The 26734-nt window shown below is 45.6% G+C and overlaps 1 protein-coding gene across 1 annotated transcript in view; it reads left to right on the forward strand.

Moving 5' to 3' along the window:
- Positions 1-26734, forward strand: part of LOC139394146 (ankyrin-3-like) — a 185325-nt gene that overhangs the window by 18753 nt on the left and 139838 nt on the right. Inside the window, exon 2 of the mRNA XM_071142181.1 lies at positions 11731-11832. Within this exon, the coding sequence (XP_070998282.1) occupies positions 11731-11832 (102 nt within the window). The remainder of the gene's footprint in view (positions 1-11730; positions 11833-26734) is intronic.

Here is a 26734-nt window from a genome sequence, read left to right on the forward strand (position 1 = left end):
ACACTGGTCCAGAACTCTGGTTAGAAGTAGTGTACTATGTTGGACCAGAACTCTGGTTAGAAGTAGTGCACTACATTGGACCAGAACTCTGGTTAGAAGTAGTGCACTACATTGGACCAGAACTCTGGTTAGAAGTAGTGCACTACATTGGACCAGAACTCTGGTTAGAAGTAGTGCACTACATTGGACCATAACTCTGGTTAGAAGTAGTGTACTACACTGGTCCAGAACTCTGGTTAGAAGTAGTGTACTACATTGGACCATAACTCTGGTTAGAAGTAGTGTACTACACTGGTCCAGAACTCTGGTTAGAAGTAGTGCACTACATTGGACCATAACTCTGGTTAGAAGTAGTGTACTACACTGGTCCAGAACTCTGGTTAGAAGTAGTGTACTACACTGGTCCAGAACTCTGGTTAGAAGTAGTGTACTATGTTGGACCAGAACTCTGGTTAGAAGTAGTGTACTACATTGGACCAGAACTCTGGTTAGAAGTAGTGCACTACATTGGACCAGAACTCTGGTTAGATGTAGTGCACTACATTGGACCAGAACTCTGGTTAGAAGTAGTGTACTATGTAGGACCAGAACTCTGGTTAGAAGTAGTGTACTACATTGGACCAGAACTCTGGTTAGAAGTAGTGCACTACACTGGACCAGAACTCTGGTTAGAAGTAGTGTACTATGTAGGAAGTAGGGTCCCGTGTGGGACACCATTATAGATCCTATGACTGAAACCTTACCCAGCAGGAGAGAGCATTTGTAGCTATTAGCTAGATGGAGACATTATCCAGAGTTGTGTGTGTGTGTGTGTGTGTGTGTGTGTGTGTGTGTGTGTGTGTGATGTGTGATGTGTGTTCACAAGGAGAAACATGTTCGGATGGTATTTAAATCAATTTCTTATACCTTTCCTCCTGTCTGTCTGTCTGTCTGTCTGTCTGTCTGTCTGTCTGTCTGTCTGTCGCTCTGTCGCTCTGTCTGTCTGTCGCTCTGTCTGTCTGTCTGTCGCTCTGTCTGTCTGTCTGTCTGTCGCTCTGTCTGTCTGTCGCTCTGTCGCTCTGTCGCTCTGTCGCTCTGTCTGTCTGTCTGTCTGTCTGTCTGTCTGTCTGTCCTGTTTCTGAGATGTCTGTCTGTCTGTCTGTCTCTCTCTCTCTCTCTCTCTCTCTCTCTCTCTCTCTCTCTCTCTCTCTGTCTCTCTCTCTCTCTCTCTCTCTCTCTCTCTCTCTCTCTCTCTCTCCCTCTCTCTCTCTCTCTCTCTCTCTGTCTCTCTCTCTCTCTCTCTCTCTCTCTCTCTCTCTCTCTCTCTCTGTCTCTCTGTCTCTGTCTCTGTCTCTGTCTCTCTCTCTCTGTCTCTGTCTCTGTCTCTCTCTCTCTCTCTCTCTCTCTCTCTCTCTCTCTCTCTCTCTCTCTCTCTGTCTCTGTCTCTCTCTCTCTCTTTCTCATTCACACTCCTCCATCTGTGTCTCTGTAGTAATCCGATATTAAGATACACAGACGGCTGGAGACTGACCCCCGAGATTTATTGGGGAGGACGGCTCATAGTAATGGGCTGTAACATAATGACTGGAATGGCATTACACAGGGTTGGGTCATTTCCATTTAGATTCTAGTCCATTCAGGAAGTACACTGAAATTGGAATCGGAATTTGACCCCCGACCCTGTTAACCAACACATCATACTGACCCACTACCCCGTTACCAAACACATCATACTGACCCTGTTAACCAACACATCATACTGACCCTGTTAACCAACACATCATACTGACCCCCGACCCTGTTAACCAACACATCATACTGACCCCGTTACCAAACACATCATACTGACCCTGTTAACCAACACATCATACTGACCCTGTTAACCAACACATCATACTGACCCCCGACCCTGTTAACCAACACATCATACTGACCCTGTTAACCAACACATCATACTGACCCTGTTAACCAACACATCATACTGACCCCTGACCCTGTTAACCAACACATCATACTGACCCTGTTAACCAACACATCATACTGACCCTGTTAACCAACACATCATACTGACCCTGTTAACACAAACACATCATACTGACCCTGTTAACCAACACATCATACTGACCCTGTTAACCAACACGTCATACTGACCCTGTTAACCAACACATCATACTGACCCTGTTAACACAAACACATCATACTGACCCTGTTAACCAACACATCATACCGACCCTGTTAACCAACACATCATACTGACCCTGTTAACCAACACATCATACTGACCCTGTTAACCAACACATCATACTGACCCTGTTAACACAAACACATCATACTGACCCTGTTAACTAACACATCATACTGACCCTGTTAACCAACACATCATACTGACCCTGTTAACCAACACATCATACTGACCCTGTTAACAAACACATCATACTGACCCCCGACCCCGTTACCAAACACATCCAAAACATTTCCATGTTTTGGTTACCATTTCCATCACTCCATTCCAGCCATTAAAATGAGCCGTCCTCCCCTCACCAGCCTCCTGTGTAAGTTATGCGTAACCCAGACTTTCATATGAAACGCTGTATTGATGTCAATTAGGGATTTGTGTTACAATAGGAGAAGCTCTCAGTTAAGCTTCGGCCCTGAGACAGAGAGAAATCTGGTGCCACTGGGTTGGGCTGCACTTCCTCACACTCACCAGCTGAGGGCGGTAGAGACAAAGTAGTGGATGAGGACTATCACTCACCAGCTGAGGGCGGTAGAGACAAAGTAGTGGATGAGGACTATCACTCACCAGCTGAGGGCGGTAGAGACAAAGTAGTGGATGAGGATGGACACTCACCAGCTGAGGGCGGTAGAGAAAAAGTAGTGGATGAGGACTAACACTCATCCCTCCCTCCTCTATCCCTCCCTCCTCCCTCCTCTCTCTCTCTCCTTCCTCCTCCCTCCTCTCTCTCTCCTCTCTCCCTCCTCCCTCCTCCCTCTCTCTCTCTCTCCTCCCTCATCCCTCATCCCTCCTCTCTCCCTCCTCCCTACTCCCTCTCTCCCTCCTCCCCCTTCCTCTTCTCTCCCTCCTCTCTCCCTCCTCCAACCTCTCTCTCCCTCCTCCCTCTTCTCTCCCCTCTCTCCCTCCTCCCTCTCTCCCTCCTCCCTCCTCCCTCTTCTTTCCCACTTCTCTCCCACCTCCCAACCTCTCTCTCTCCCTCCTCCCTGCTCCCTCCTCTCCCCCTCTCTCCCTCCTCCCTCCCTCATCCCTCGTCCCTCTTCTCTCCCTCTTCCCTCCTCCCTCTACTCTCCCTCATCCCTCGTCCCTCCTCTCTCCCTCCCTCCTCCCTCTTCTCTCTTCCCACTCTTCCTCCTCCATCATCCCTCATCCCTCCTCCCAACCTCTCTCTCTCCCTTCTCCCTCCCCTCTCTCTCCCTCCTCTCTCCCTCCTCCCTCATCCCTCGTCCCTCTTCTCTCCCTCTTCCCTCCTCCCTCTACTCTCCCTCATCCCTCGTCCCTCCTCTCTCCCTCCCTCCTCCCTCTTCTCTCTTCCCGCTCTTCCTCCTCCATCATCCCTCATCCCTCCTCCCAACCTCTCTCTCTCCCTCCTCCCTCTTCTCTCCCTCTTCTCTCTCTCCTCCCTCCACTCTCTCTCCCTTCTCCCTCCCTCCCCTCTCTCTCCCTCCTCTCTCCCTCCTCCCTCATCCCTCGTCCCTCTTCTCTCCCTCTTCCCTCCTCCCTCTACTCTCCCTCATCCCTCGTCCCTCCTCTCTCCCTCCCTCCTCCCTCTTCTCTCTTCCCGCTCTTCCTCCTCCATCATCCCTCATCCCTCCTCCCAACCTCTCTCTCTCCCTCCTCCCTCTTCTCTCCCTCTTATCTCCCTCCTCCCTCCCCTCTCTCTCCCTTCTTCCTCCCCTCTCTCTCCCCCTCCCCCTCCTCCCTCCTCCCTCCCTCCTCCCTCCTCTCTCCCTCTTCTCTCCCTCCTCTCTCCCTCTTCTCTCCCTCCTCTCTCCCTCCTCCCTCCTCTCTCCCTCCTCTCACCCTCCTCCCTCCTCTCTCCCTCTTCTCTCCCTCCTCTCTCCCTCCTCCCTCCCTCCTCTCTCCCTCCTCCCTCTCTATGTAGTGTATTTGGGGACAGGGTCAGGGAGTGTTTGTAGCCCTAGCAGTAGGTTGGCTATTGGCTCAGTGCCTTACTAAACCCCATACACACACACACACACACACACAACACGCTCAACAATCTCCTGCTGTTGCTCACACAGCTGAGAGCTGCTGCTGCTACATCTGGAGCACCGTCATCCCCTGGTGAGTGTGTGTGAGTGTGTGTGTGTGTGTGTGTGTGTGTGTGTGTGTGTGTGTGTGTGTGTGTGTGTGTGTGTGTGTGTGTGTGTGTGTGTGTGTGTGTGTGTGTGTGTGTGTGTGTGAATAAGGCTCTACTTCCGTATCTCCCTCCCTCTTTTCAGTTATCCCTGCTCATACTGTTATTATACACACCTGAATGATTCATAGTGGGCGTGGATGTGTCTGTGAGAGAGAGAGAGAGAGAGAGAGAGAGAGAGAGAGACAGAGAGAGAGAGAGACACAGAGAGAGAGAGAGACACAGAGAGAGAGAGAGACACAGAGAGAGAGAGAGAGAGAGAGAGAGAGAGAGAGAGAGAGAGAGAGAGAGAGAGAGACGGAGAGAGAGAGAGTTGCTCCAGAGAGTTGCTCCAGTAGTCTTAGTGTCTTTGTCTCTCCTGTCCTGACAACACTCTCTCCATCGGGGCCACGAGGGAGGAAGAAGGGATGAGAGAAAGAGAGGGAACAGAGGGAGGAAGGACTTAAAACACATGATCTCAGTCTGGTCGGTTCAGAACAAGGGGAACCAGTAAAGGACTTTTTACGACATCATCACATTTACTGGTATTTCAGTCCAGACGACTTCCAGGTGACTACCAGGTGACTACCAGCTGACCAACTACATTCAACACATGCCAGACAAGACCATTGAGGCAATACAACTGGCTCATTAGCATGCATAGATGAATACATAGATAATAGACATGGAAACTCGATTAATAATTGATCTATTGGATACTCATGGCACCAGCTCCATATCGTTGACTAGACTGAAGACTGGACCTCAGGACGATCCTCCAGCTCCATGTCGTTGACTAGACTGGACCTCAAGAGAACCTCTAGCTCCATATCGTTGACTAGACTGAAGACTGGACCTCAAGAGGATCTCCAGCTCCATATCGTTGACTAGACTGAAGACTGGACCTCAAGAGGACCTCCAGCTCCGTGTCGTTGACTAGACTGAAGACTGGACCTCAAGAGGAACCTCCAGCTCCGTGTCGTTGACTAGACTGAAGACTGGACCTCAAGAGGACCTCCAGCTCCATGTCGTTGACTAGACTGGACCTCAAGAGGAACCTCCAGCTCCGTGTCGTTGACTAGACTGAAGACTGGACCTCAAGAGGACCTCCAGCTCCATATCGTTGACTAGACTGAAGACTTGACCTCAAGAGGATCTCCAGCTCCATATCGTTGACTAGACTGGACCTCAAGAGGACCTCCAGCTCCATATCGTTGACTAGACTGGACCTCAAGAGGATCTCCAGCTCCATATCGTTGACTAGACTGAAGACTGGACCTCAAGAGGACCTCCAGCTCCATGTCGTTGACTAGACTGAAGACTGGACCTCAAGAGGATCTCCAGCTCCATGTCGTTGACTAGACTGAAGACTGGACCTCAAGAGGATCTCCAGCTCCATGTCGTTGACTAGACTGAAGACTGGACCTCAAGAGGATCTCCAGCTCGGTGTCGTTGACTAGACTGAAGACTGGACCTCAAGAGGAACCTCCAGCTCCATGTCGTTGACTAGACTGAAGACTGGACCTCAAGAGGATCTCCAACTCCATAACTAGTCTATGAGTGTTTTTACCTAAAGGACAAACGGAGAGTGTGTCTGAGAAAGTGTGTGTGAGAGTTAGAGAGGGAGAGTTTAAGCGAAATACCGTTTTGCTTGACTAAAAGTCAGCTAGAAAGAGTGTGTGTGTGTGTGGTGTGTGTGTGTGGTGTGTGTGTGAGCCATGGCCCACGCGGCAGCTCACCTGAAGAAGGCTCGTGAGTTAGAGCAGCCCCCCGAGCTCAGAGCCATACAGAAAGCCAGGGAGAGACGCAGACGACACAGAGAGAGAGCAGAGCGCCAACGCCAGGTAACACACACACACACACACACACACACACACACACACACACACACACACACACACACACACACACACCACATATACACACACACACACACACACACACACACACACACACACACACACACACACACACACACACACACACACACACACACAGGTCGTGTCCCAATACCCAGAACTGGGTTTGTGATGTAATTGTGTGTGTATGATGTAATTGTGTGTGTAGATCAGTTCAGCAGATTAGACAACAGCTAAAAGTGACGTGATGCTTGTGTGTGTGTGTGTGTGTGTGTGTGTGTGTGTGTGTGTGTGTGTGTGTGTGTGTGTGTGTGTGTGTGTGTGTGTGTGTGTGTGTGTGTGTGTGTGGTCTTATCCCCATTGTAATGTATGTGAGGAGTGATTAGTGTTGAGGGGGAGGCACCAGATAACAGATGTGTTGTGTGAATGTCAGGGCCACTGGCAGATCTAGTATAGAGATAGAAGATAGACACTGGCAGATCTAGTATAGAGATAGAAGATAGACACTGGCAGATCTAGTATAGAGACAGAATATAGACCCTGGCAGATCTAGTATTGAGATAGAAGATAAACACTGGCAGATCTAGTGTAGAGATATACTCTGGCAGATCTGGTATAGAGATAGAAGATAGACACTGGTAGATCTAGTATAGAGATATACTCTGGCAGATCTAGTATAGAGATATACTCTGGCAGATCTAGTATAGAGATATAAGATAGACACTGGCAGATCTAGTATAGAGATATACTCTGGCAGATCTAGTATAGAGATAGAAGATAGACACTGGTAGATCTAGTATAGAGATATACTCTGGCAGATCTAGTATAGAGATAGAAGATAGACACTGGTAGATCTAGTATAGAGATATACTCTGGCAGATCTAGTATAGAGATAGACACTGGCAGATCTAGTATAGAGATAGAAGATAGACACTGGCAGATCTAGTATAGAGATAGAAGATAGACACTGGCAGATCTAGTATAGAGATATACTCTGGCAGAACTAGTATAGAGATAGAAGATAGACACTGGCAGATCTAGTATAGAGATATACTCTGGCAGATCTAGTATAGAGATAGACACTGGCAGATCTAGTATAGAGATAGAAGATAGACACCGGCAGATCTAGTATAGAGATAGAAGATAGACACTGGCAGATCTAGTATAGAGATATACTGGCAGATCTAGTATAGAGATAGACTCTGGCAGATCTAGTATAGAGATAGATTCTAGACTATTTTAGTCATAGTATGTAGTTAGTAGTTTAGATATATACAGTTTAGTTATAGTATGTAGTTGGTAGTATAGATATATACAGTTTAGTTATAGTATGTAGTTAGTAGTATAGATATATATATACAGTTTAGTTATAGTATGTAGTTAGTAGTTTAGATATATATAGTTTAGTTATAGTATGTAGTTAGTAGTTTAGATATATATAGTTTAGTTATAGTATGTAGTTAGTAGTTTAGATATATATAGTTTAGTTATAGTATGTAGTTAGTAGTATAGATAAATACAGTTTAGTTATAGTATTTAGTTAGTAGTATAGATAGATATATACAGTTTAGTTATAGTATGTAGTTAGTAGTATAGATATATACAGTTTAGTTATAGTATGTAGTTAGTAGTTTAGATATATACAGTTTAGTTATAGTATTTAGTTAGTAGTATAGATAGATATATACAGTTTAGTTATAGTATGTAGTTAGTAGTATAGATATATACAGTTTAGTTATAGTATTTAGTTAGTAGTATAGATAGATATATACAGTTTAGTTATAGTATGTAGTTAGTAGTATAGATAGATATATACAGTTTAGTTATAGTATGCAGTTAGTAGTATAGATAGATATATATAGTTTAGTTATAGTATGTAGTTAGTAGTATAGATATATACAGTTTAGTTATAGTATGTAGTTAGTAGTTTAGATATATACAGTTTAGTTATAGTATGCAGTTAGTAGTATAGATAGATATATATAGTTTAGTTATAGTATGTAGTTAGTAGTTTAGATAGATACAGTTTAGTTATAGTATGCAGTTAGTAGTATAGATAGATATATATAGTTTAGTTATAGTATGTAGTTAGTAGTTTAGATATATATATACAGTTTAGTTATTGTATGTAGTTAGTAGTTTAGATATATATAGTTTAGTTATAGTATGTAGTTAGTAGTATAGATATATACAGTTTAGTTATAGTATTTAGTTAGTAGTTTAGATATATACAGTTTAGTTATGGTATGTAGTTAGTAGTTTAGATATATACAGTTTAGTTATAGTATGTAGTTAGTAGTGTATATATATATACAGTTTAGTTATAGTATGTAGTTAGTAGTGTATATATATATATATATATATATATATATATATATATATATATACAGTTTAGTTATAGTATGTAGTTAGTAGTATAGATATATACCGTTTAGTTATAGTATGTAGTTAGTAGTATTGATATATACAGTTTAGTTATAGTATGTAGTTAGTAGTTTAGATAGATGTATACAGTTTAGTTATAGTATGTAGTTAGTAGTATTTATATATATATATATATATATATATATATATATATATACAGTTTAGTTATAGTATGTAGTTAGTAGTATAGATACATATATACATTTTAGTTATAGTATGTAGTATATATATATATACAGTTTAGTTATAGTATGTAGTTAGTAGTATATATAGATATATATCTCCATCTCCTCTACCTCCTTCCTTCCATCCCATCCTCCACCCTCCACCCTCACCCCACCCTCTCCCTCTCCTCTCCTCTACCTCCGTCCTTCCTCCCATCCCATCCTCCATCCTCCAGATAGATATATATATATATATACATTTGTATTGTACTGGGAGTTGCAACTTGGACCTAGAACATCACCTTGACAACGACCAGGGTTCTGTTCCAGAATGTCAACTTGATTTACTGGTATGAGAGCGATAGAGAGGTCTGAAGAGAGGGAGGGAGAGATAGAGAGGTCTGAAGAGAGGGAGGGAGAGATAGAGAGGTCTGAAGAGAGGGAGGGAGAGATAGAGAGGTCTGAAGAGAGGGAGGGAGAGATAGAGAGGTCTGAAGAGAGATAGAGAGGTCTGAAGAGAGGGAGGGAGAGATGGAGAGGGAGGGAGAGATAGAGATGTCTGAAGAGAGGGAGGGAGAGATAGAGAGAGGGAGGGAGAGATAGAGAGGTCTGAAGAGAGGGAGGGAGAGATAGGGAGGGATGAAGAAAGGGAGAGAGATGGAGAGAGAGGGAGGGAGTAGAGAGAGATGGAGAGAGAGATGAGATGGAGAGAGAGATGAGATGGAGAGAGGGATGAGATGGAGAGAGAGATGAGATGGACAGAGAGATGAGATGGAGAGAGAGATGAGATGGAGAGAGGGATGAGATGGAGAGGGATGAGATGGAGAGAGGGATGAGATGGAGAGAGGGATGAGATGGAGAGGGGGATGAGATGGAGAGAGGGATGTAGGGAGTGTAGTGGAGGGGCCGAGGAAGGGATGAAGAAAGGGAAGACAAAGGGAGGGAGTGGAAAAGGAGGGAGAGAGAGGGAAGATTGTGCATGTGTGTGCATGCATGTCAGTCGACCTCTCGTATCAGGTGTTTGACCCTTAACCCTGTGGGGGTGTTGGGTCATATCGGGGCGAGTAGATTCCGTGGAGCTGACATGCTAACACTCTGAACATAAAGCCTCTCTGTGACAGGATCGCCAGTTCCTTATAATGATGTGAGGATGTTTCCTAGTTCCTTATAATGATGTGAGGATGTTTCCTAGTTCCTTATACATTTGTGATGATGTTTCCTAGTTCCTATATAATGATGTGATAATGTTTCCTAGTTCCTTATAAATTTGGGAGGATGTTTCCTAGCTCCTATATAATGATGTGATGATGTTTCCTAGCTCCTATATAATGATGTGAGGAAATTTCCTAGTTCCTATATAATGATGTGATGATGTTTATCCCAGAAGGGGGTTGGTCAGTGGTAGGTCAGTGGTAGATTAGTGGTAGATCAGTGATAGGTCAGTGGTAGATCAGTGGTAGGTCAGTGATTGGTCAGTGGTAGAACAGTGGTAGATCAGTGGTAGATCAGTGGTAGGTCAGTGGTAGGTCAGTGGTAGATCAGTGGTAGGTCAGTGGTAGATCAGTGGTTGGTCAATGGTAGATCAGTGGTAGGTCAGTGGTAGATCAGTGGTAGGTCAGTGATTGGTCAGTGATTGGTCAGTGGTAGATCAGTGGTAGGTCAGTGGTAGGTCAGTGATTGGTCAGTGATTGGTCAGTGGTAGGTCAGTGGTAGGTCAGTGGTAGGTCAGTAGTAGATCATTGGTAGGTCAGTGGTAGGTCAGTGATTGGTCAGTGGTAGATCAGTGGTAGGTCAGTGGTAGATCAGTGGTAGGTCAGTGGTAGATCAGTGGTAGGTCAGTGATTGGTCAGTGGTAGATCAGTGGTAGGTCAGTGGTAGATCAGTGGTAGATCAGTGGTAGGTCAGTGGTAGGTCAGTGGTAGATGAGTGGTAGGTCAGTGGTAGGTCAGTGGTAGATCAGTGGTAGGTCAGTGATTGGTCAGTGGTAGATCAGTGGTAGGTCAGTGGTAGATCAGTGGTAGATCAGTGGTAGGTCAGTGGTAGGTCTGTGATTGGTCAGTGGTAGATCAGTGGTAGGTCAGTGGTAGATCAGTGGTAGATCAGTGGTAGGTCAGTGGTAGGTCAGTGGTAGATCAGTGGTAGGAAAGTGGTAGGTCAGTGGTAGATCAGTGGTAGGTCAGTGGTAGGTCAGTGGTAGATCAGTGGTAGGTCAGTGGTAGGTCAGTGGTAGATCAGTGGTAGGTCAGTGGTAGATCAGTGGTAGATCAGTGGTAGGTCAGTGGTAGGTCAGTGGTAGATCAGTGGTAGGTCAGTGGTAGGTCAGTGGTAGATCAGTTGTAGGTCAGTGGTAGGTCAGTGGTAGATCAGTGGTAGGTCAGTGGTAGGTCAGTGGTAGGTCAGTGGTGGTGCACACACACATGCACACACAATCAGAGCGCCATTAAATACTGATGTTACGTATGTAATAATAATCTATACAGCTACAGTATATATATATGTATATATCATACTTACTGTCTATTTTCTCTCTCTCTCTATCTCTCTCTCTACCACCCTCCCTCTCTCTCCCTCTCTCTACCCCCCCTCCCTCTCTCTACCCCCCCTCTCCTCTCTCTACCCCCCTCCCTCTCTCTCTACCCCCCCCTCTCTCTACCCCCCTCCCTCTCTCTCTACCCCCCCTCTCCTCTCTCTACCCCCCTCCCTCTCTCTACCCCCCTCCCTCTCTCTACCCCCCTCCCTCTCTCTACCCCCCTCCCTCTCTCTACCCCCCTCCCTCTCTCTACCCCCCTCCCTCTCTCTCCTCTCTCTCTCCCTCTCTCTACCCCCCTCCCTCTCTCTCCTCTCTATCTCCCTCTCTCTACCCCCCTCCCTCTCTCCTCTCTCTACCCCCCTCCCTCTCTCTCCTCTCTCCTCTCTCTCTCCCTCTCTCTACCCCCCTCTCTCTCTCCCCAGTCTGACAGTAACACTAGTTTCCTGCGTGCTGCGAGGGCGGGGAACCTGGACAAGGTTCTGGAGTTCCTGAAAGACGGAGTTGACATCAGTACCTGTAACCAGGTAAGAACCACTGGAGGTTGCTGTGGCAACGAACGGTTAGACACACAACTTTTTAGTCAGCAGCAGCAGTACCGCTCTGCATCCCACTGATGGCTGGTTTCTGAAGCTAAGCAGGGTTGGTCCCAGGATGGGAGACCACCCTGAATCCCACTGATGGCTGGTTTCTGAAGCTAAGCAGGGTTGGTCCCAGGATGGGAGACCACCCTGAATCCCACTGATGGCTGGTTTCTGAAGCTAAGCAGGGTTGGTCCCAGGATGGGAGACCACCCTGAATCCCACTGATGGCTGGTTTCTGAAGCTAAGCAGGGTTGGTCCCAGGATGGGAGACCACCCTGAATCCCACTGATGGCTGGTTTCTGAAGCTAAGCAGGGTTGGTCCCAGGATGGGAGACCAGATGCTGCTGGAAGTGGTGTTGGAGGGCCAGTAGGAGGCACTCTTTCTTCTGGTCTAAAGACGATGCCCCAGGGCAGTGTTTGGGATGCTGTTGTTTTGTTTGTCCACTCAGTGTAAAGAGAATTAACCCTAGTCAACAGTATATAACTATATAGGGAATGGGTGCTAGTCAACAGTATATAACTATATAGGGAATGGGTGCTAGTCAACAGTAGATAACTATATAGGGAATGGGTGCTAGTCAACAGTAGATAACTATGGGTGCTAGTCAACAGTATATAACTATATAGGGAATGGGTGCTAGTCAACAGTATATAACTATATAGGGAATGGGTGCTAGTCAACAGTAGATAACTATGGGTGCTAGTCAACAGTAGATAACTATATAGGGAATAGGGAATGGGTGCTAGTCAACAGTATATAACTATATAGGGAATGGGTGCTAGTCAACAGTATATAACTATGGATGCTAGTCAACAGTATATAACTATATAGGGAATGGGTGCTAGTCAACAGTATATAACTATATAGGGAATGGGTGCTAGTCAACAGTAGATAACTATATAGGGAATGGGTGCTAGTCAACAGTATATAACTATATAGGGAATAGGGAATGGGTGCTAGTCAACAGTATATAACTATATAGGGAATGGGTGCTAGTCAACAGTATATAACTATGGATGCTAGTCAACAGTATATAACTATATAGGGAATGGGTGCTAGTCAACAGTATATAACTATATAGGGAATGGGTGCTAGTCAACAGTATATAACTATATAGGGAATGGGTGCTAGTCAACAGTATATAACTATGGGTGCTAGTCAACAGTAGATAACTATATAGGGAATGGGTGCTAGTCAACAGTATATAACTATGGGTGCTAGTCAACAGTAGATAACTATATAGGGAATGGGTGCTAGTCAACAGTATATAACTATGGATGCTAGTCAACAGTATATAACTATATAGGGAATGGGTGCTAGTCAACAGTAGATAACTATATAGGGAATGGGTGCTAGTCAACAGTATATAACTATATAGGGAATGGGTGCTAGTCAACAGTATATAACTATATAGGGAATGGGTGCTAGTCAACAGTATATAACTATGGATGCTAGTCAACAGTATATAACTATATAGGGAATGGGTGCTAGTCAACAGTATATAACTATATAGGGAATGGGTGCTAGTCAACAGTATATAACTATATAGGGAATTGGTGCTAGTCAACAGTATATAACTATGGGTGCTAGTCAACAGTAGATAACTATATAGGGAATGGGTGCTAGTCAACAGTATATAACTATATAGGGAATGGGTGCTAGTCAACAGTATATAACTATATAGGGAATGGGTGCTAGTCAACAGTATATAACTATATAGGGAATGGGTGCTAGTCAACAGTATATAACTATGGGTGCTAGTCAACAGTAGATAACTATATAGGGAATGGGTGCTAGTCAACAGTAGATAACTATGGGTGCTAGTCAACAGTAGATAACTATATAGGGAATGGGAGCTAGTCAACAGTATATAACTATATAGGGAATGGGTGCTAGTCAACAGTATATAACTATATAGGGAATGGGAGCTAGTCAACAGTAGATAACTATGGGTGCTAGTCAACAGTATATAACTATGGGTGCTAGTCAACAGTAGATAACTATGGGTGCTAGTCAACAGTATATAACTATGGGTGCTAGTCAACAGTATATAACTATGGATGCTAGTCAACAGTATATAACTATATAGGGAATGGGTTCTAGTCAACAGTAGATAACTATGGGAGCTAGTCAACAGTAGATAACTATGGGTGCTAGTCAACAGTAGATAACTATGGGTGCTAGTCAACAGTAGATAACTATGGGTTCTAGTCAACAGTAGATAACTATATAGGGAATGGGTTCTAGTCAACAGTAGATAACTATGGGTTCTAGTCAACAGTAGATAACTATGGGTTCTAGTCAACAGTATATAACTATGGGTGCTAGTCAACAGTATATAACTATATAGGGAATGGGTTCTAGTCAACAGTAGATAACTATGGGTTCTAGTCAACAGTAGATAACTATGGGTGCTAGTCAACAGTAGATAACTATGGGTGCTAGTCAACAGTAGATAACTATGGGTGCTAGTCAACAGTAGATAACTATGGGTGCTAGTCAACAGTATATAACTATTGGTGCTAGTCAACAGTAGATAACTATGGGTGCTAGTCAACAGTATATAACTATATAGGGAATGGGTGCTAGTCAACAGTATATAACTATATAGGGAATGGGTGCTAGTCAACAGTAGATAACTATGGGTGCTAGTCAACAGTATATAACTATATAGGGAATGGGTGCTAGTCAACAGTAGATAACTATGGGTGCTAGTCAACAGTATATAACTATATAGGGAATGGGTGCTAGTCAACAGTAGATAACTATGGGTGCTAGTCAACAGTAGATAACTATATAGGGAATGGGTGCTAGTCAACAGTATATAACTATATAGGGAATGGGTGCTAGTCAACAGTATATAACTATATAGGGAATGGGTGCTAGTCAACAGTATATAACTATGGGTGCTAGTCAACAGTAGATAACTATATAGGGAATGGGTGCTAGTCAACAGTAGATAACTATATAGGGAATGGGTTCTAGTCAACAGTAGATAACTATATAGGGAATGGGTGCTAGTCAACAGTATATAACTATATAGGGAATGGGTGCTAGTCAACAGTATATAACTATATAGGGAATGGGTGCTAGTCAACAGTATATAACTATGGGTGCTAGTCAACAGTAGATAACTATATAGGGAATGGGTGCTAGTCAACAGTATATAACTATGGGTGCTAGTCAACAGTATATAACTATATAGGGAATGGGAGCTAGTCAACAGTATATAACTATATAGGGAATGGGAGCTAGTCAACAGTATATAACTATGGGAGCTAGTCAACAGTATATAACTATATAGGGAATGGGTGCTAGTCAACAGTAGTGACCTGGACACTTCCCAGGATACGGAGGGGAGCCAATAGGAAGGGAGGTTGAGTTAGTTAAATTATGTAGTCCACCTACCTATAAACCTTTGACTTATGACCTAACTGAATAACTCACAAAACAGACGCTGTGTGTGTGTGTGTGTGTGTGTGTGTGTGTGTGTGTGTGTGTGTGTGTGTGTGTGTATATATGTATCAGGGTAGTTGTTGTAATGTGTCCAGTCCCTGTGTTATGTAATAGACTTAATATTTCAGCTCACATGTCATTTGGTCTTTAAAAGCCTCTGTGTCGTAAGTTAAACACACACACACGCACACACAGGGCACACACACACACAAACACACACACACACACACACGCACACACACACACACACACACACACACACACACACACACACACACACACACACACACACACACACACACACACACACAGCGTCTGTTTCGTGAGTTATTCAGTTAGGTCATAAGTCATAGGTTTATTAATATGTTTTATATAATATAAACAAACAACGGAACAGGGTGATTTAGACCACAGCCCATAGGGTAGTAGTGTAGTGTATAGGGGACAGGGTGGTTTAGACCACAGCCCATAGGGTTGTAGTGTAGTCTATAGGGGACAGAGTGATTTAGACCACGGCCCATAGGGTAGTAGTGTAGTGTATAGGGGACAGGGTGGTTTAGACCACAGCCCATAGGGTAATAGTGTAGTCTATAGGGGACAGAGTGATTTAGACCACGGCCCATAGGGTAGTAGTGTAGTCTATAGGGGACAGAGTGATTTAGACCACAGCCCATAGGGTAGTAGTGTAGTGTAGTGTATAGGGGACAGGGTGGTTTAGACCACAGCCCATAGGGTAGTAGTGTAGTGTATAGGGGACAGAGTGGTTTAGACCACAGCCCATAGGGTAGTAGTGTAGTCTATAGGGGACAGAGTGATTTAGACCACGGCCCATAGGGTAGTAGTGTAGTGTACTGTATAGGGGACAGGGTGGTTTAGACCACGGCCCATAGGGTAGTAGTGTAGTGTATAGGGGACAGGGTGGTTTAGACCACGGCCCATAGGGTAGTAGTGTAGTGTATAGGGGACAGGGTGGTTTAGACCACGGCCCATAGGGTAGTAGTGTAGTGTATAGGGGACAGGGTGGTTTAGACCACGGCCCATAGGGTAGTAGTGTAGTGTATAGGGGACAGGGTGGTTTAGACCACGGCCCATAGGGTAGTAGTGTAGTGTATAGGGGACAGGGTGGTTTAGACCACAGCCCATAGGGTAGTAGTGTAGTGTATAGGGGACAGGGTGGTTTAGACCACGGCCCATAGGGTAGTAGAGTAGTGTAGTGTATAGGGGACAGGGTGGTTTAGACCACGGCCCATAGGGTAGTAGTGTAGTGTATAGGGGACAGGGTGGTTTAGACCACAGCCCATAGGGTAGTAGGGTAGTTTAGTGTATAGGGGACAGGGTGGTTTAGACCACAGCCCATAGGGTAGTAGGGTAGTTTAGTGTATAGGGGACAGGGTGGTTCAGACCACGGCCCATAGGGTAGTAGGGTGGTGTAGTGTATAGGGGACAGGGTGGTTCAGACCACAGCCCATAGGGTAGTAGTGTAGTGTAGTGTATAGGGGACAGGGTGGTTTAGACCACGGCCCATAGGGTAGTAGTGTAGTGTATAGGGGACAGGGTGGTTTAGACCACAGCCCATAGGGTAGTAGTGTAGTGTAGTGTATAGGGGACAGGGTGGTTTAGACCACGGCCCATAGGGTAGTAGTGTAGTGTATAGGGGACAGGGTGGTTTAGACCACAGCCCATAGGGTAGTAGTGTAGTGTATAGGGGACAGGGTGGTTTAGACCACGGCCCATAGGGTACTAGTGTAGTGTATAGGGGACAGGGTGCTGTTTGGAACGGCAGAAGGGACCTTCATCACTGTGACGTCACTAGTAGATTTCCAGCTCTATGTTCTGCTGGGTCACTGTGACATCATTAGTAGATATCCAGCTCTATGTTCTGCTGGGTCACTGTGACATCATTAGTAGATATCCAGCTCTATGTTCTGCCGGGTCACTGTGACATCATTCGTAGATATCCAGCTCTATGTTCTGCTGGGTCACTGTGACATCATTAGAACATATGCAGTTCTGTGTTCTGCTGGGTCACTGTGACATCATTAGTAGATATCCAGCTCTATGTTCTGCTGGGTCACTGTGACATCATTAGTAGATATCCAGCTCTTTGTTCTGCTGGGTCACTGTGACATCATTAGTAGATATCCAGCTCTATGTTCTGATGGGTCACTGTGACATCATTAGTAGATATCCAGCTCTATGTTCTGCTGGGTCACTGTGACATCATTAGTAGATATCCAGCTCTATGTTCTGCTGGGTCACTGTGACATCATTAGTAGATATCCAGCTCTTTGTTCTGCTGGGTCACTGTGACATCATTAGTAGATATCCAGCTCTATGTTCTGATGGGTCACTGTGACATCATTAGTAGATATCCAGCTCTATGTTCTGATGGGTCACTGTGACATCATTAGTAGATATCCAGCTCTGTGTTCTGCCGGGTCACTGTGACATCATTAGTAGATATCCAGCTCTATGTTCTGCTGGGTCACTGTGACATCATTAGTAGATATCCAGCTCTATGTTCTGCCGGGTCACTGTGACATCATTAGTAGATATCCAGCTCTATGTTCTGCTGGGTCACTGTGACATCATTAGTAGATATCCAGCTCTTTGTTCTGCTGGGTCACTGTGACATCATTAGTAGATATCCAGCTCTATGTTCTCTTGGGTCACTGTGACATCATTAGTAGATATCCAGCTCTATGTTCTGATGGGTCACTGTGACATCATTAGTAGATATCCAGCTCTATGTTCTGCTGGGTCACTGTGACATCATTAGTAGATATCCAGCTCTATGTTCTGCTGGGTCACTGTTTCATCATTAGAACATATCCAGTTCTGTGTTCTGCTGGGTCACTGTGACATCATTAGTAGATATCCAGCTCTATGTTCTGCTGGGTCACTGTGACATCATTAGTAGATATCCAGCTCTTTGTTCTGCTGGGTCACTGTGACATCATTAGTAGATATCCAGCTCTATGTTCTGCTGGGTCACTGTGACATCATTAGTAGATATCCAGCTCTGTGTTCTGCTGGGTCACTGTGACATCATTAGTAGATATCCAGCTCTATGTTCTGCCGGGTCACTGTGACATCATTAGTAGATATCCAGCTCTATGTTCTGCCGGGTCACTGTGACATCATTAGTAGATATCCAGCTCTATGTTCTGCCGGGTCACTGTGACATCATTAGTAGATATCCAGCTCTATGTTCTGCTGGGTCACTGTGACATCATTAGTAGATATCCAGCTCTATGTTCTGATGGGTCACTGTGACATCATTAGTAGATATCCAGCTCTATGTTCTGATGGGTCACTGTGACATCATTAGTAGATATCCAGCTCTGTGTTCTGCTGGGTCACTGTGACATCATTAGTAGATATCCAGCTCTATGTTCTGATGGGTCACTTTGACATCATTAGTAGATATCCAGCTCTATGTTCTGCTGGGTCACTGTGACATCATTAGTAGATATCCAGCTCTATGTTCTGATGGGTCACTGTGACATCATTAGTAGATATCCAGCTCTATGTTCTGATGGGTCACTGTGACATCATTAGTAGATATCCAGCTCTGTGTTCTGCTGGGTCACTGTGACATCATTAGTAGATATCCAGCTCTATGTTCTGATGGGTCACTGTGACATCATTAGTAGATATCCAGCTCTATGTTCTCCTGGGTCACTGTGACATCATTAGTAGATATCCAGCTCTGTGTTCTGCTGGGTCACTGTGACATCATTAGAATGCCCCCAAACCTCCCACCTCTCCCTTCTCTCTCTGCTGCTGTATTTGGGTCTGTTCTCACCCCCTTCCTCCCCCTCCTCTCCTCTCCTCTCCTCTCCTCTCCTCTCCTCTCCTCTCCTCTCCACCCCCCTCTCCTCTCCTCTCCTCTCCACCCCCCTCTCCTCTCCTCTCCACCCCCCTCTCCTCTCCTCTCCTCTCCACCCCCCTCTCCTCTCCTCTCCTCCCCCTCCTCCCCTCTCCTTAGTCGTATTTTGGGTGAGGACTGGAGAGAGGAGAGGAGAGGAGAGGAGAGGAGAGGAGAGGGGGGTGGAGAGGAGAGGGGGGTGGAGAGGAGAGGGGGAGGAAAGTGGAGAGGGGGAGGAAAGTGGAGAGGAGAGAGGGGAGGAGAGGGGAGGAGAGGAGAGGGTGGAGGAGGGGAGAGGAGAGGAGGAGAGGGGAGGAGAGGAGAGGAGAGGGGGGAGAGGAGAGGGGGAGGAAAGTGGAGAGGGGAGAGGAGAGGGGGAGGAGTGGAGAGGAGGAGAGGAGAGGGCGGAGGAGAGAGTAGAGGAGGGCGGAGGAGAGGAGAGGGGGAGGAGAGGAGAGGAGAGAGTAGAGGAGGGCGGAGGAGAGGAGAGGGTGGAGGAGAGGAGAGAGGAGGAGAGGAGAGGGTGGAGGGGAGGAGAGAGGGAGGCGGTTTAAATAACACCCCCTGTCCATCTGTCCCTCCAACCTGTCTCTGTAGTGATGTATAGTCGTCACAAGGTGTCATGAAGGAGCATAGGGGATTTAAAGGGTATGTGTGCGTGTGCGTGTGCGTGTGCGTGTGCGTGTGCGTGTGTCTGTGTGTGTGTGTGTGTATGCGCATGGGCGTGTGCGTGTGCGTGTGCGTGTGTCTGTATGCTCCTTGTAGTCTGCCTTTTGTGACTCCCTGACAGCTTGACAGCTAATATTTATACTCTGACACCCTATTGGCTGAAGCTATGGAAAGTGACACCCTATTGGCTGAAGCTATGGAAAGTGACACCCTATTGGCTGAAGCTAAGTGTAGCCTCCGGTCCAGCAGCCTACTGTTCCTCCCCAACAGACACAAACACAAACACCCCCCTCCTCAACCAACAGACCCCCCCCCCTCCTCCCCGCCTCCCCAACAGACCCCCCCCCCCCCCCCTCCCGGTCGGTCAGTGTAACAGGAGAGGCCCTTCGTATCTGTTCAGACCCCCCCCCCCCCTCCCGGTCGGTCAGTGTAACAGGAGAGGCCCTTCGTATCTGTCTCGGTGGGGCGTCAGGTGACCTGCTGTAAATACCATTCAAAGGGGGGCAATCTGGGATTCAGGAAATAAGGTTGGTCCACCCAAACACTTTGTTTTGATTGGTTCACAGCTGAGCGATGGGTCTGGAGAAAATGTCAACACTCTCAAATGTATAGACGGAGGTACGGATGCGAGGACTGAGCGTCCGTGAGATCAGAATGATAGTTGTAACCGTGTTTTGAGGCTTTATCGTGTTTATTTACAATTAGGTGGACAAAACGATGGACGAAAAACAAGGGCACGTTGTGTGTTCTGACGACAACTAAACTGATGAGGTGTTTATAAAATTATATTGTTCAAGAAAATCAAATCAAATCAACTGGTATTAGTCAAATGCTTCGTAAACAACAGTCGTAGACTAAGTGAAATGCGTAGTTAGGGTCCACTGGGATATATGAACTACCTCTGGTCTATATGAACTACCTCTGGTCTATATGAACTACCTCTGGTCCATATGAACTACCTCTGGTCCATATGAACTACCTCTGGTCTATATGAACTACCTCTGGTCCATATGAACTACCTCTGGTATATATGAACTACCTCTGGTCCATGTAACACATCTAATGACTGGTATATATGAACTACCTCTGGTCCATGTAACACATCTAATGACTGGTCTATATTAACTACCTCTGGTCCATGTAACACATCTAATGACTGGTATATATGAACTACCTCTGGTCCATGTAACACATCTAATGACTGGTCTATATGAACTACCTCTGGTCTATATGAACTACCTCTGGTCTATATGAACTACCTCTGGTCTATATGAACTACCTCTGGTCTATATGAACTACCTCTGGTCTATATGAACTACCTCTGGTATATATGAACTACCTCTGGTCTATATGAACTACCTCTGGTCTATATGAACTACCTCTGGTCTATATGAACTACCTCTGGTCTATATGAACTACCTCTGGTCCATGTAACACGTCTAATGACTGGGATATATGAACTACCTCTGGTCCATGTAACACGTCTAATGACTGGTCTATATTAACTACCTCTAGTCCATGTAACACTGTCTAATGACTGGTCTATATTAACTACCTCTGGTCTATATGAACTACCTCTGGTCCATGTAACACTGTCTAATGACTGGTCTATATTAACTACCACTGGTCTATATGAACTACCTCTGGTCTATATGAACTACCTCTGGTCCATGTAACACATCTAATGACTGGTCTATATGAACTACCTCTGGTCCATGTAACACCGTCTAATGACTGGTCTATATGAACTACCTCTGGTCTACATAACACATCTAATGGCTGGTCTATATTAACTACCTCTGGTCCATGTAACACATCTAATGACTGGTCTATATTAACTACCTCTGGTCCATGTAACACATCTAATGACTGGTCTATATGAACTACCTCTGGTCCATGTAACACCGTCTAATGACTGGTCTATATGAACTACCTCTGGTCCATGTAACACCGTCTAATGACTGGTCTATATGAACTACCTCTGGTCTACATAACACATCTAATGGCTGGTCTATATTAACTACCTCTGGTCCATGTAACACATCTAATGACTGGTCTATATGAACTACCTCTGGTCCATGTAACACCATCTAATGACTGGTCTATATGAACTACCTCTGGTCTACATAACACATCTAATGGCTGGTCTATATTAACTACCTCTGGTCCATGTAACACATCTAATGACTGGTCTATATTAACTACCTCTGGTCCATGTAACACATCTAATGACTGGTATATATGAACTACCTCTGGTCCATGTAACACATCTAATGACTGGTATATATGAACTACCTCTGGTCCATGTAACACATCTAATGACTGGTCTATATTAACTACCTCTGGTCCATGTAACACATCTAATGACTGGTATATATGAACTACCTCTGGTCCATGTAACACATCTAATGACTGGTCTATATTAACTACCTCTGGTCCATGTAACACATCTAATGACTGGTATATATGAACTACCTCTGGTCCATGTAACACATCTAATGACTGGTATATATGAACTACCTCTGGTCCATGTAACACATCTAATGACTGGTATATATGAACTACCTCTGGTCTATGTAACACATCTAATGACTGGTCTATATGAACTACCTCTGGTCCATGTAACACATCTAATGACTGGTCTATATGAACTACCTCTGGTCCATGTAACACATCTAATGACTGGTCTATATGAACTACCTCTAGTCTATATAACACATCTAATGACTGGTATATATGAACTACCTCTGGTCCATGTACAGTAACTCTAGTCCATGTCTCCGTCACCTGTCTCTTTTATCATTGATATTAGTGACAGAGTAGTCCTCAACGAATGTGTGTGTGGCTGCTGTCCAATCTAAAGGCCATGTGAATGTTGTTTATCTCAAACACCAATCCCTGATCATGGGATTCAGGACACAATTACTACAGACATAGTCCCAAACGCAGTGCCCTACTTTTAACCAGGCCTATGTCACCCTGTTCCCTACGTAGTGCCCTACTTTTGACAAGGGCCTATGGCAACCTATTCCCTATGTAATACCCTACTTTAGACATGTGCCTATAGGTCACTATGTAGGGAACAATATGCCATGTAACCATTACCAGACACATGATCAAGACTTCAGGTGGAGAGAGACAAAGAGAGAGAGAGAGACAGAGAGAGAGAGACAGAGAGAGAGAGAAAGAGAGAGATAGAAAGAGAGACAGAGAGACAGAGAGAAAGAGAGAGACAAAGAGAGACAGAGAGATTTTAGAGAGAGACAGAGAGAGAGAGACAGAGAGAGAGAGGCAGAGAGAGAGAGACAGGGAGAGAGAGACAGAGCGAGAGAGACAAAGAGAGAGAGACAGAGAGAGAGAGAGAGACAAAGAGAGCGAGAGAGAGAGAGAGGGAGAGAGAGAGAGACAAAGGGAGAGAGAGAGTGACAGAGACAACGAGAGAGAGAGAGACAGAGACAATGAGAGAGAGAGAGAGAGAGAGAGACAGAGAGAGAGAGAGAGAGACAAAGAGAGAGAGGGAGAGAGACAGAGAGAGAGACAGAGACAAAGAGAGAGAGAGAGACAAATAGGGAGAGAGAGGGAGACAGAGAGACAGAGAGAGAGAGACGGAGAGAGAGAGAGAGACGGAGAGAGAGAGACAGAGAGAGATTGAGAGAGAGAGAAAGAGAGAGAGAGACAGAGAGCGAGAGAGAGAGTGAGACAGAGAGTGAGACAGAGAGTGAGACAGAGAGTGAGAGAGAGAGAGAGAGAGAGAGAGAGAGAGAGACAGAGAGACAGACAGAGAGATACAGAGAGAGTATGCCAGCCAAGCCACTCACTCTGCCCAGCAGTACGACCAGGGTGGTTACGTTATGTTTCATCATACCTTGAATGAGACGTATTTGTGTCCTGGATAAACAACATGTTGCTATGCCAACCATAACCCTCCAGAATGACCCTCCAGACCTCCAGTACTAACCAGACTGACCCTCCAGGCCTTCAGTACTAACCAGACTGACTCTCCAGTACTAACCAGACTCACCCGCCAGACCTCCTGTACTAACCAGACTGACCCTCCAGTACTAACCAGACTGGCCCTCCAGTACTAACCAGACTGACCTTCCAGTACTAACCAGACTGACCCTCCAGACCTCCAGTACTAACCAGACTGACCCTCCAGTACTAACCAGACTGACCCTCCAGTACTAACCAGACTGGCCCTCCAGACCTCCAGTACTAACCAGACTGACCCTCCAGTACTAACTAGACTGGCCCTCCAGTACTAACCAGACTGACCCTCCAGTACTAACCAGACTGACCCTCCAGACCTCCAGTACTAACCAGACTGACCCTCCAGACCTCCAGTACTAACCAGACTGACCCTCAAGACCTCCAGTACTAACCAGACTGACCCTCAATACCTCCAGTACTAACCAGACTGACCCTCAATACCTCCAGTACTAACCAGACTGACCCTCCAGTACTAACCAGACTGACCCTCCAGTACTAACCAGACTGACCCTCCAGTACTAACCAGACTGACCCTCCAGAGCTCCAGTACTAACCAGACTGACCCTCCAGTACTAACCAGACTGACCCTCCAGACATCCAGTACTAACCAGACTGACCCTACAGTACTAACCAGACTGACCCTCCAGACCTCCAGTACTAACCAGACTGACCCTCCAGTACTAACCAGACTGACCCTCCAGTACTAACCAGACTTACCCTCCAGACCTACAGAACTAACCAGAATGTGATGAATGGTCCTGATGTAATCTCCATAGTGATGAATGATCATTATTTAATCTCCATAGTGATGAATGATCATGATTTAATCTCCATAGTGATGAATGGTCCTGATGTAATCTCCATAGTGATGAATGGTCCTGATGTAATCTCCATAGTGATGAATGGTCCTGATGTAATCTCCATAGTGATGAATGGTCCTGATGTAATCTCCATAGTGATGAATGGTCCTGATGTAATCTCCATAGTGATGAATGATCATTATTTAATCTCCATAGTGATGAATGATCATGGTGTAATCTCCATAGTGATTAATGATCATGATGTGATCTCCATAGTGATGAATGATATTTTATCCAAACTAGCGGTTTTGTCTAATGGCCAGTGATTCATTTCATTCTTATCCCTATTCAGGCAATGACAGGCTTTGTGTGTCTCTGTGTGCCCTTGAGCCTGTGTGTGTGTGTGTTCCCCTGTCTCTGTGTGTGTGTGTGTGTGTTCCCCTGTCTCTCTGTGTGTGTGTGTGTGTTCCCCTGTCTCTCTGTGTGTGTGTGTTCCCCTGTCTGTGTGTGTTTGTGTGTGTGTGCTCCCCTGTCAACCTCTATCCCTTTAATAAAAGGCCCAACTCTCCTCTCTGTCGTAATCCTCCCTCTTGGTAATCCTGGGAGAGTAATATTGCTCTTTAATCCACATATTTTTATTTGGCCCTATTCCCCTCTTAGCGTCTTTTATTTGCCCCTATTCCCCTCTTAGCGTCTTTTATTTGCCCCTAGTCCCCTCTTACAGTCTTTTATTTGCCCCTATTCCTCTCTTAGTCTTTTATTTGTCCCTCTTCCTCTCTTACTGTCTTTTATTTGTCCCTCTTCCCCTCTTACTGTCTTTTCTCCCGCCTTCCTTCACATTCTGTCCTCGTCCTGAATGGCATCCTTCTCTCTATGGGCCCTGGTCATAAGTAGTGCACTACATAGGGAATAGGGTGCTGATTGGGATCCATATAGCCTCTGTTTCATCAGTCAATCAGAAAAACATCAAACTTTCATTATCGTGTGTCAAACTACATAGCTTTTTTTTTTGCCCCCTTTCTACTCCCCAGTTTCATGGTATCCAATTGGTAGTTACAGTCTTGGCTCATCGCTACAACTCCCGTACGGACTCGGCAGAGAGAAATGCGTCCTCCGAAACACAACCCAACCAAGCCGCACTGCTTCCTGACACAACGCTCATCCAACCCAGCCGCACCAATGTGTTGGATGAAACACCGTACACCTGGCGACCTTGGTTAGCGCGCACTGCGTCCGGGCCCGCCACAGGAGTCGCTGGTGTGCGATGAGACAAGGATATCCCTACCGACCAAACCCTCCCTAACCCCGGACGCCGCTAGGCCAATTGTGCGTTGCCCCATGGACCTCCCGGTCGCGGCCGGCTGCGACAGAGCCTGGGCTCGAACCCAGAGTCTCTGGTGGCACAGAGACTCTGGTATTATTGTGCGTCGCCCCACGGACCTGCCGGTCGCGGCCGGCTGCGACAGAGCCCGGGCTCGAACCCAGAGTCTCTGGTGGCACAGAGTATTATTGTGGTATTGTGGTATTGTTGTGGTTCAGTGCCCTAGACCACTGCGCCACCCGGGAGGCCCCAAACTACACTGTTATTCAGTACAGGACCTACTGTACCCTGCAGTTGATGTGTGTGTGTGTGTGTGTGTGTGTGTGTGTGTGTGTGTGTGTGTGTGTGTGTGTGTGTGTGTGTGTGTGTGTGTGTGTGTGTGTGTGCGTGTGTGTGTGTGTGTGTGTGCGTGTGTGTGTGGTACACTCTTAACACCCCTAAAGGGTTCTGCTGTCCCCATAGGAGAACCTCTTTTGAGGAACCCCTTTTTGGTTCCAGGTAGAACCCTTTTTGGTTCCAGGTAGAACCCCTTTTTGGTTCCAGGTAGAACCCCTTTTTGGTTCCAGGTAGAACCCTTTTTGGTTCCAGGTAGAACCCCTTTTTGGTTCCAGGTAGAACCCCTTTTTGGTTCCAGGTAGAACCCTTTTTGGTTCCAGGTAGAACCCTTTTTTCAAAGCAAAGAGAGGTTCTACCTGGTACCAAGAAGGGTTGTTACCGTAATCTCTCCGCCTGCCGGT

Source organism: Oncorhynchus clarkii, unplaced genomic scaffold, assembly GCF_045791955.1.
Source record: "Oncorhynchus clarkii lewisi isolate Uvic-CL-2024 unplaced genomic scaffold, UVic_Ocla_1.0 unplaced_contig_1468_pilon_pilon, whole genome shotgun sequence".
NCBI lineage: Eukaryota > Metazoa > Chordata > Actinopteri > Salmoniformes > Salmonidae > Oncorhynchus > Oncorhynchus clarkii.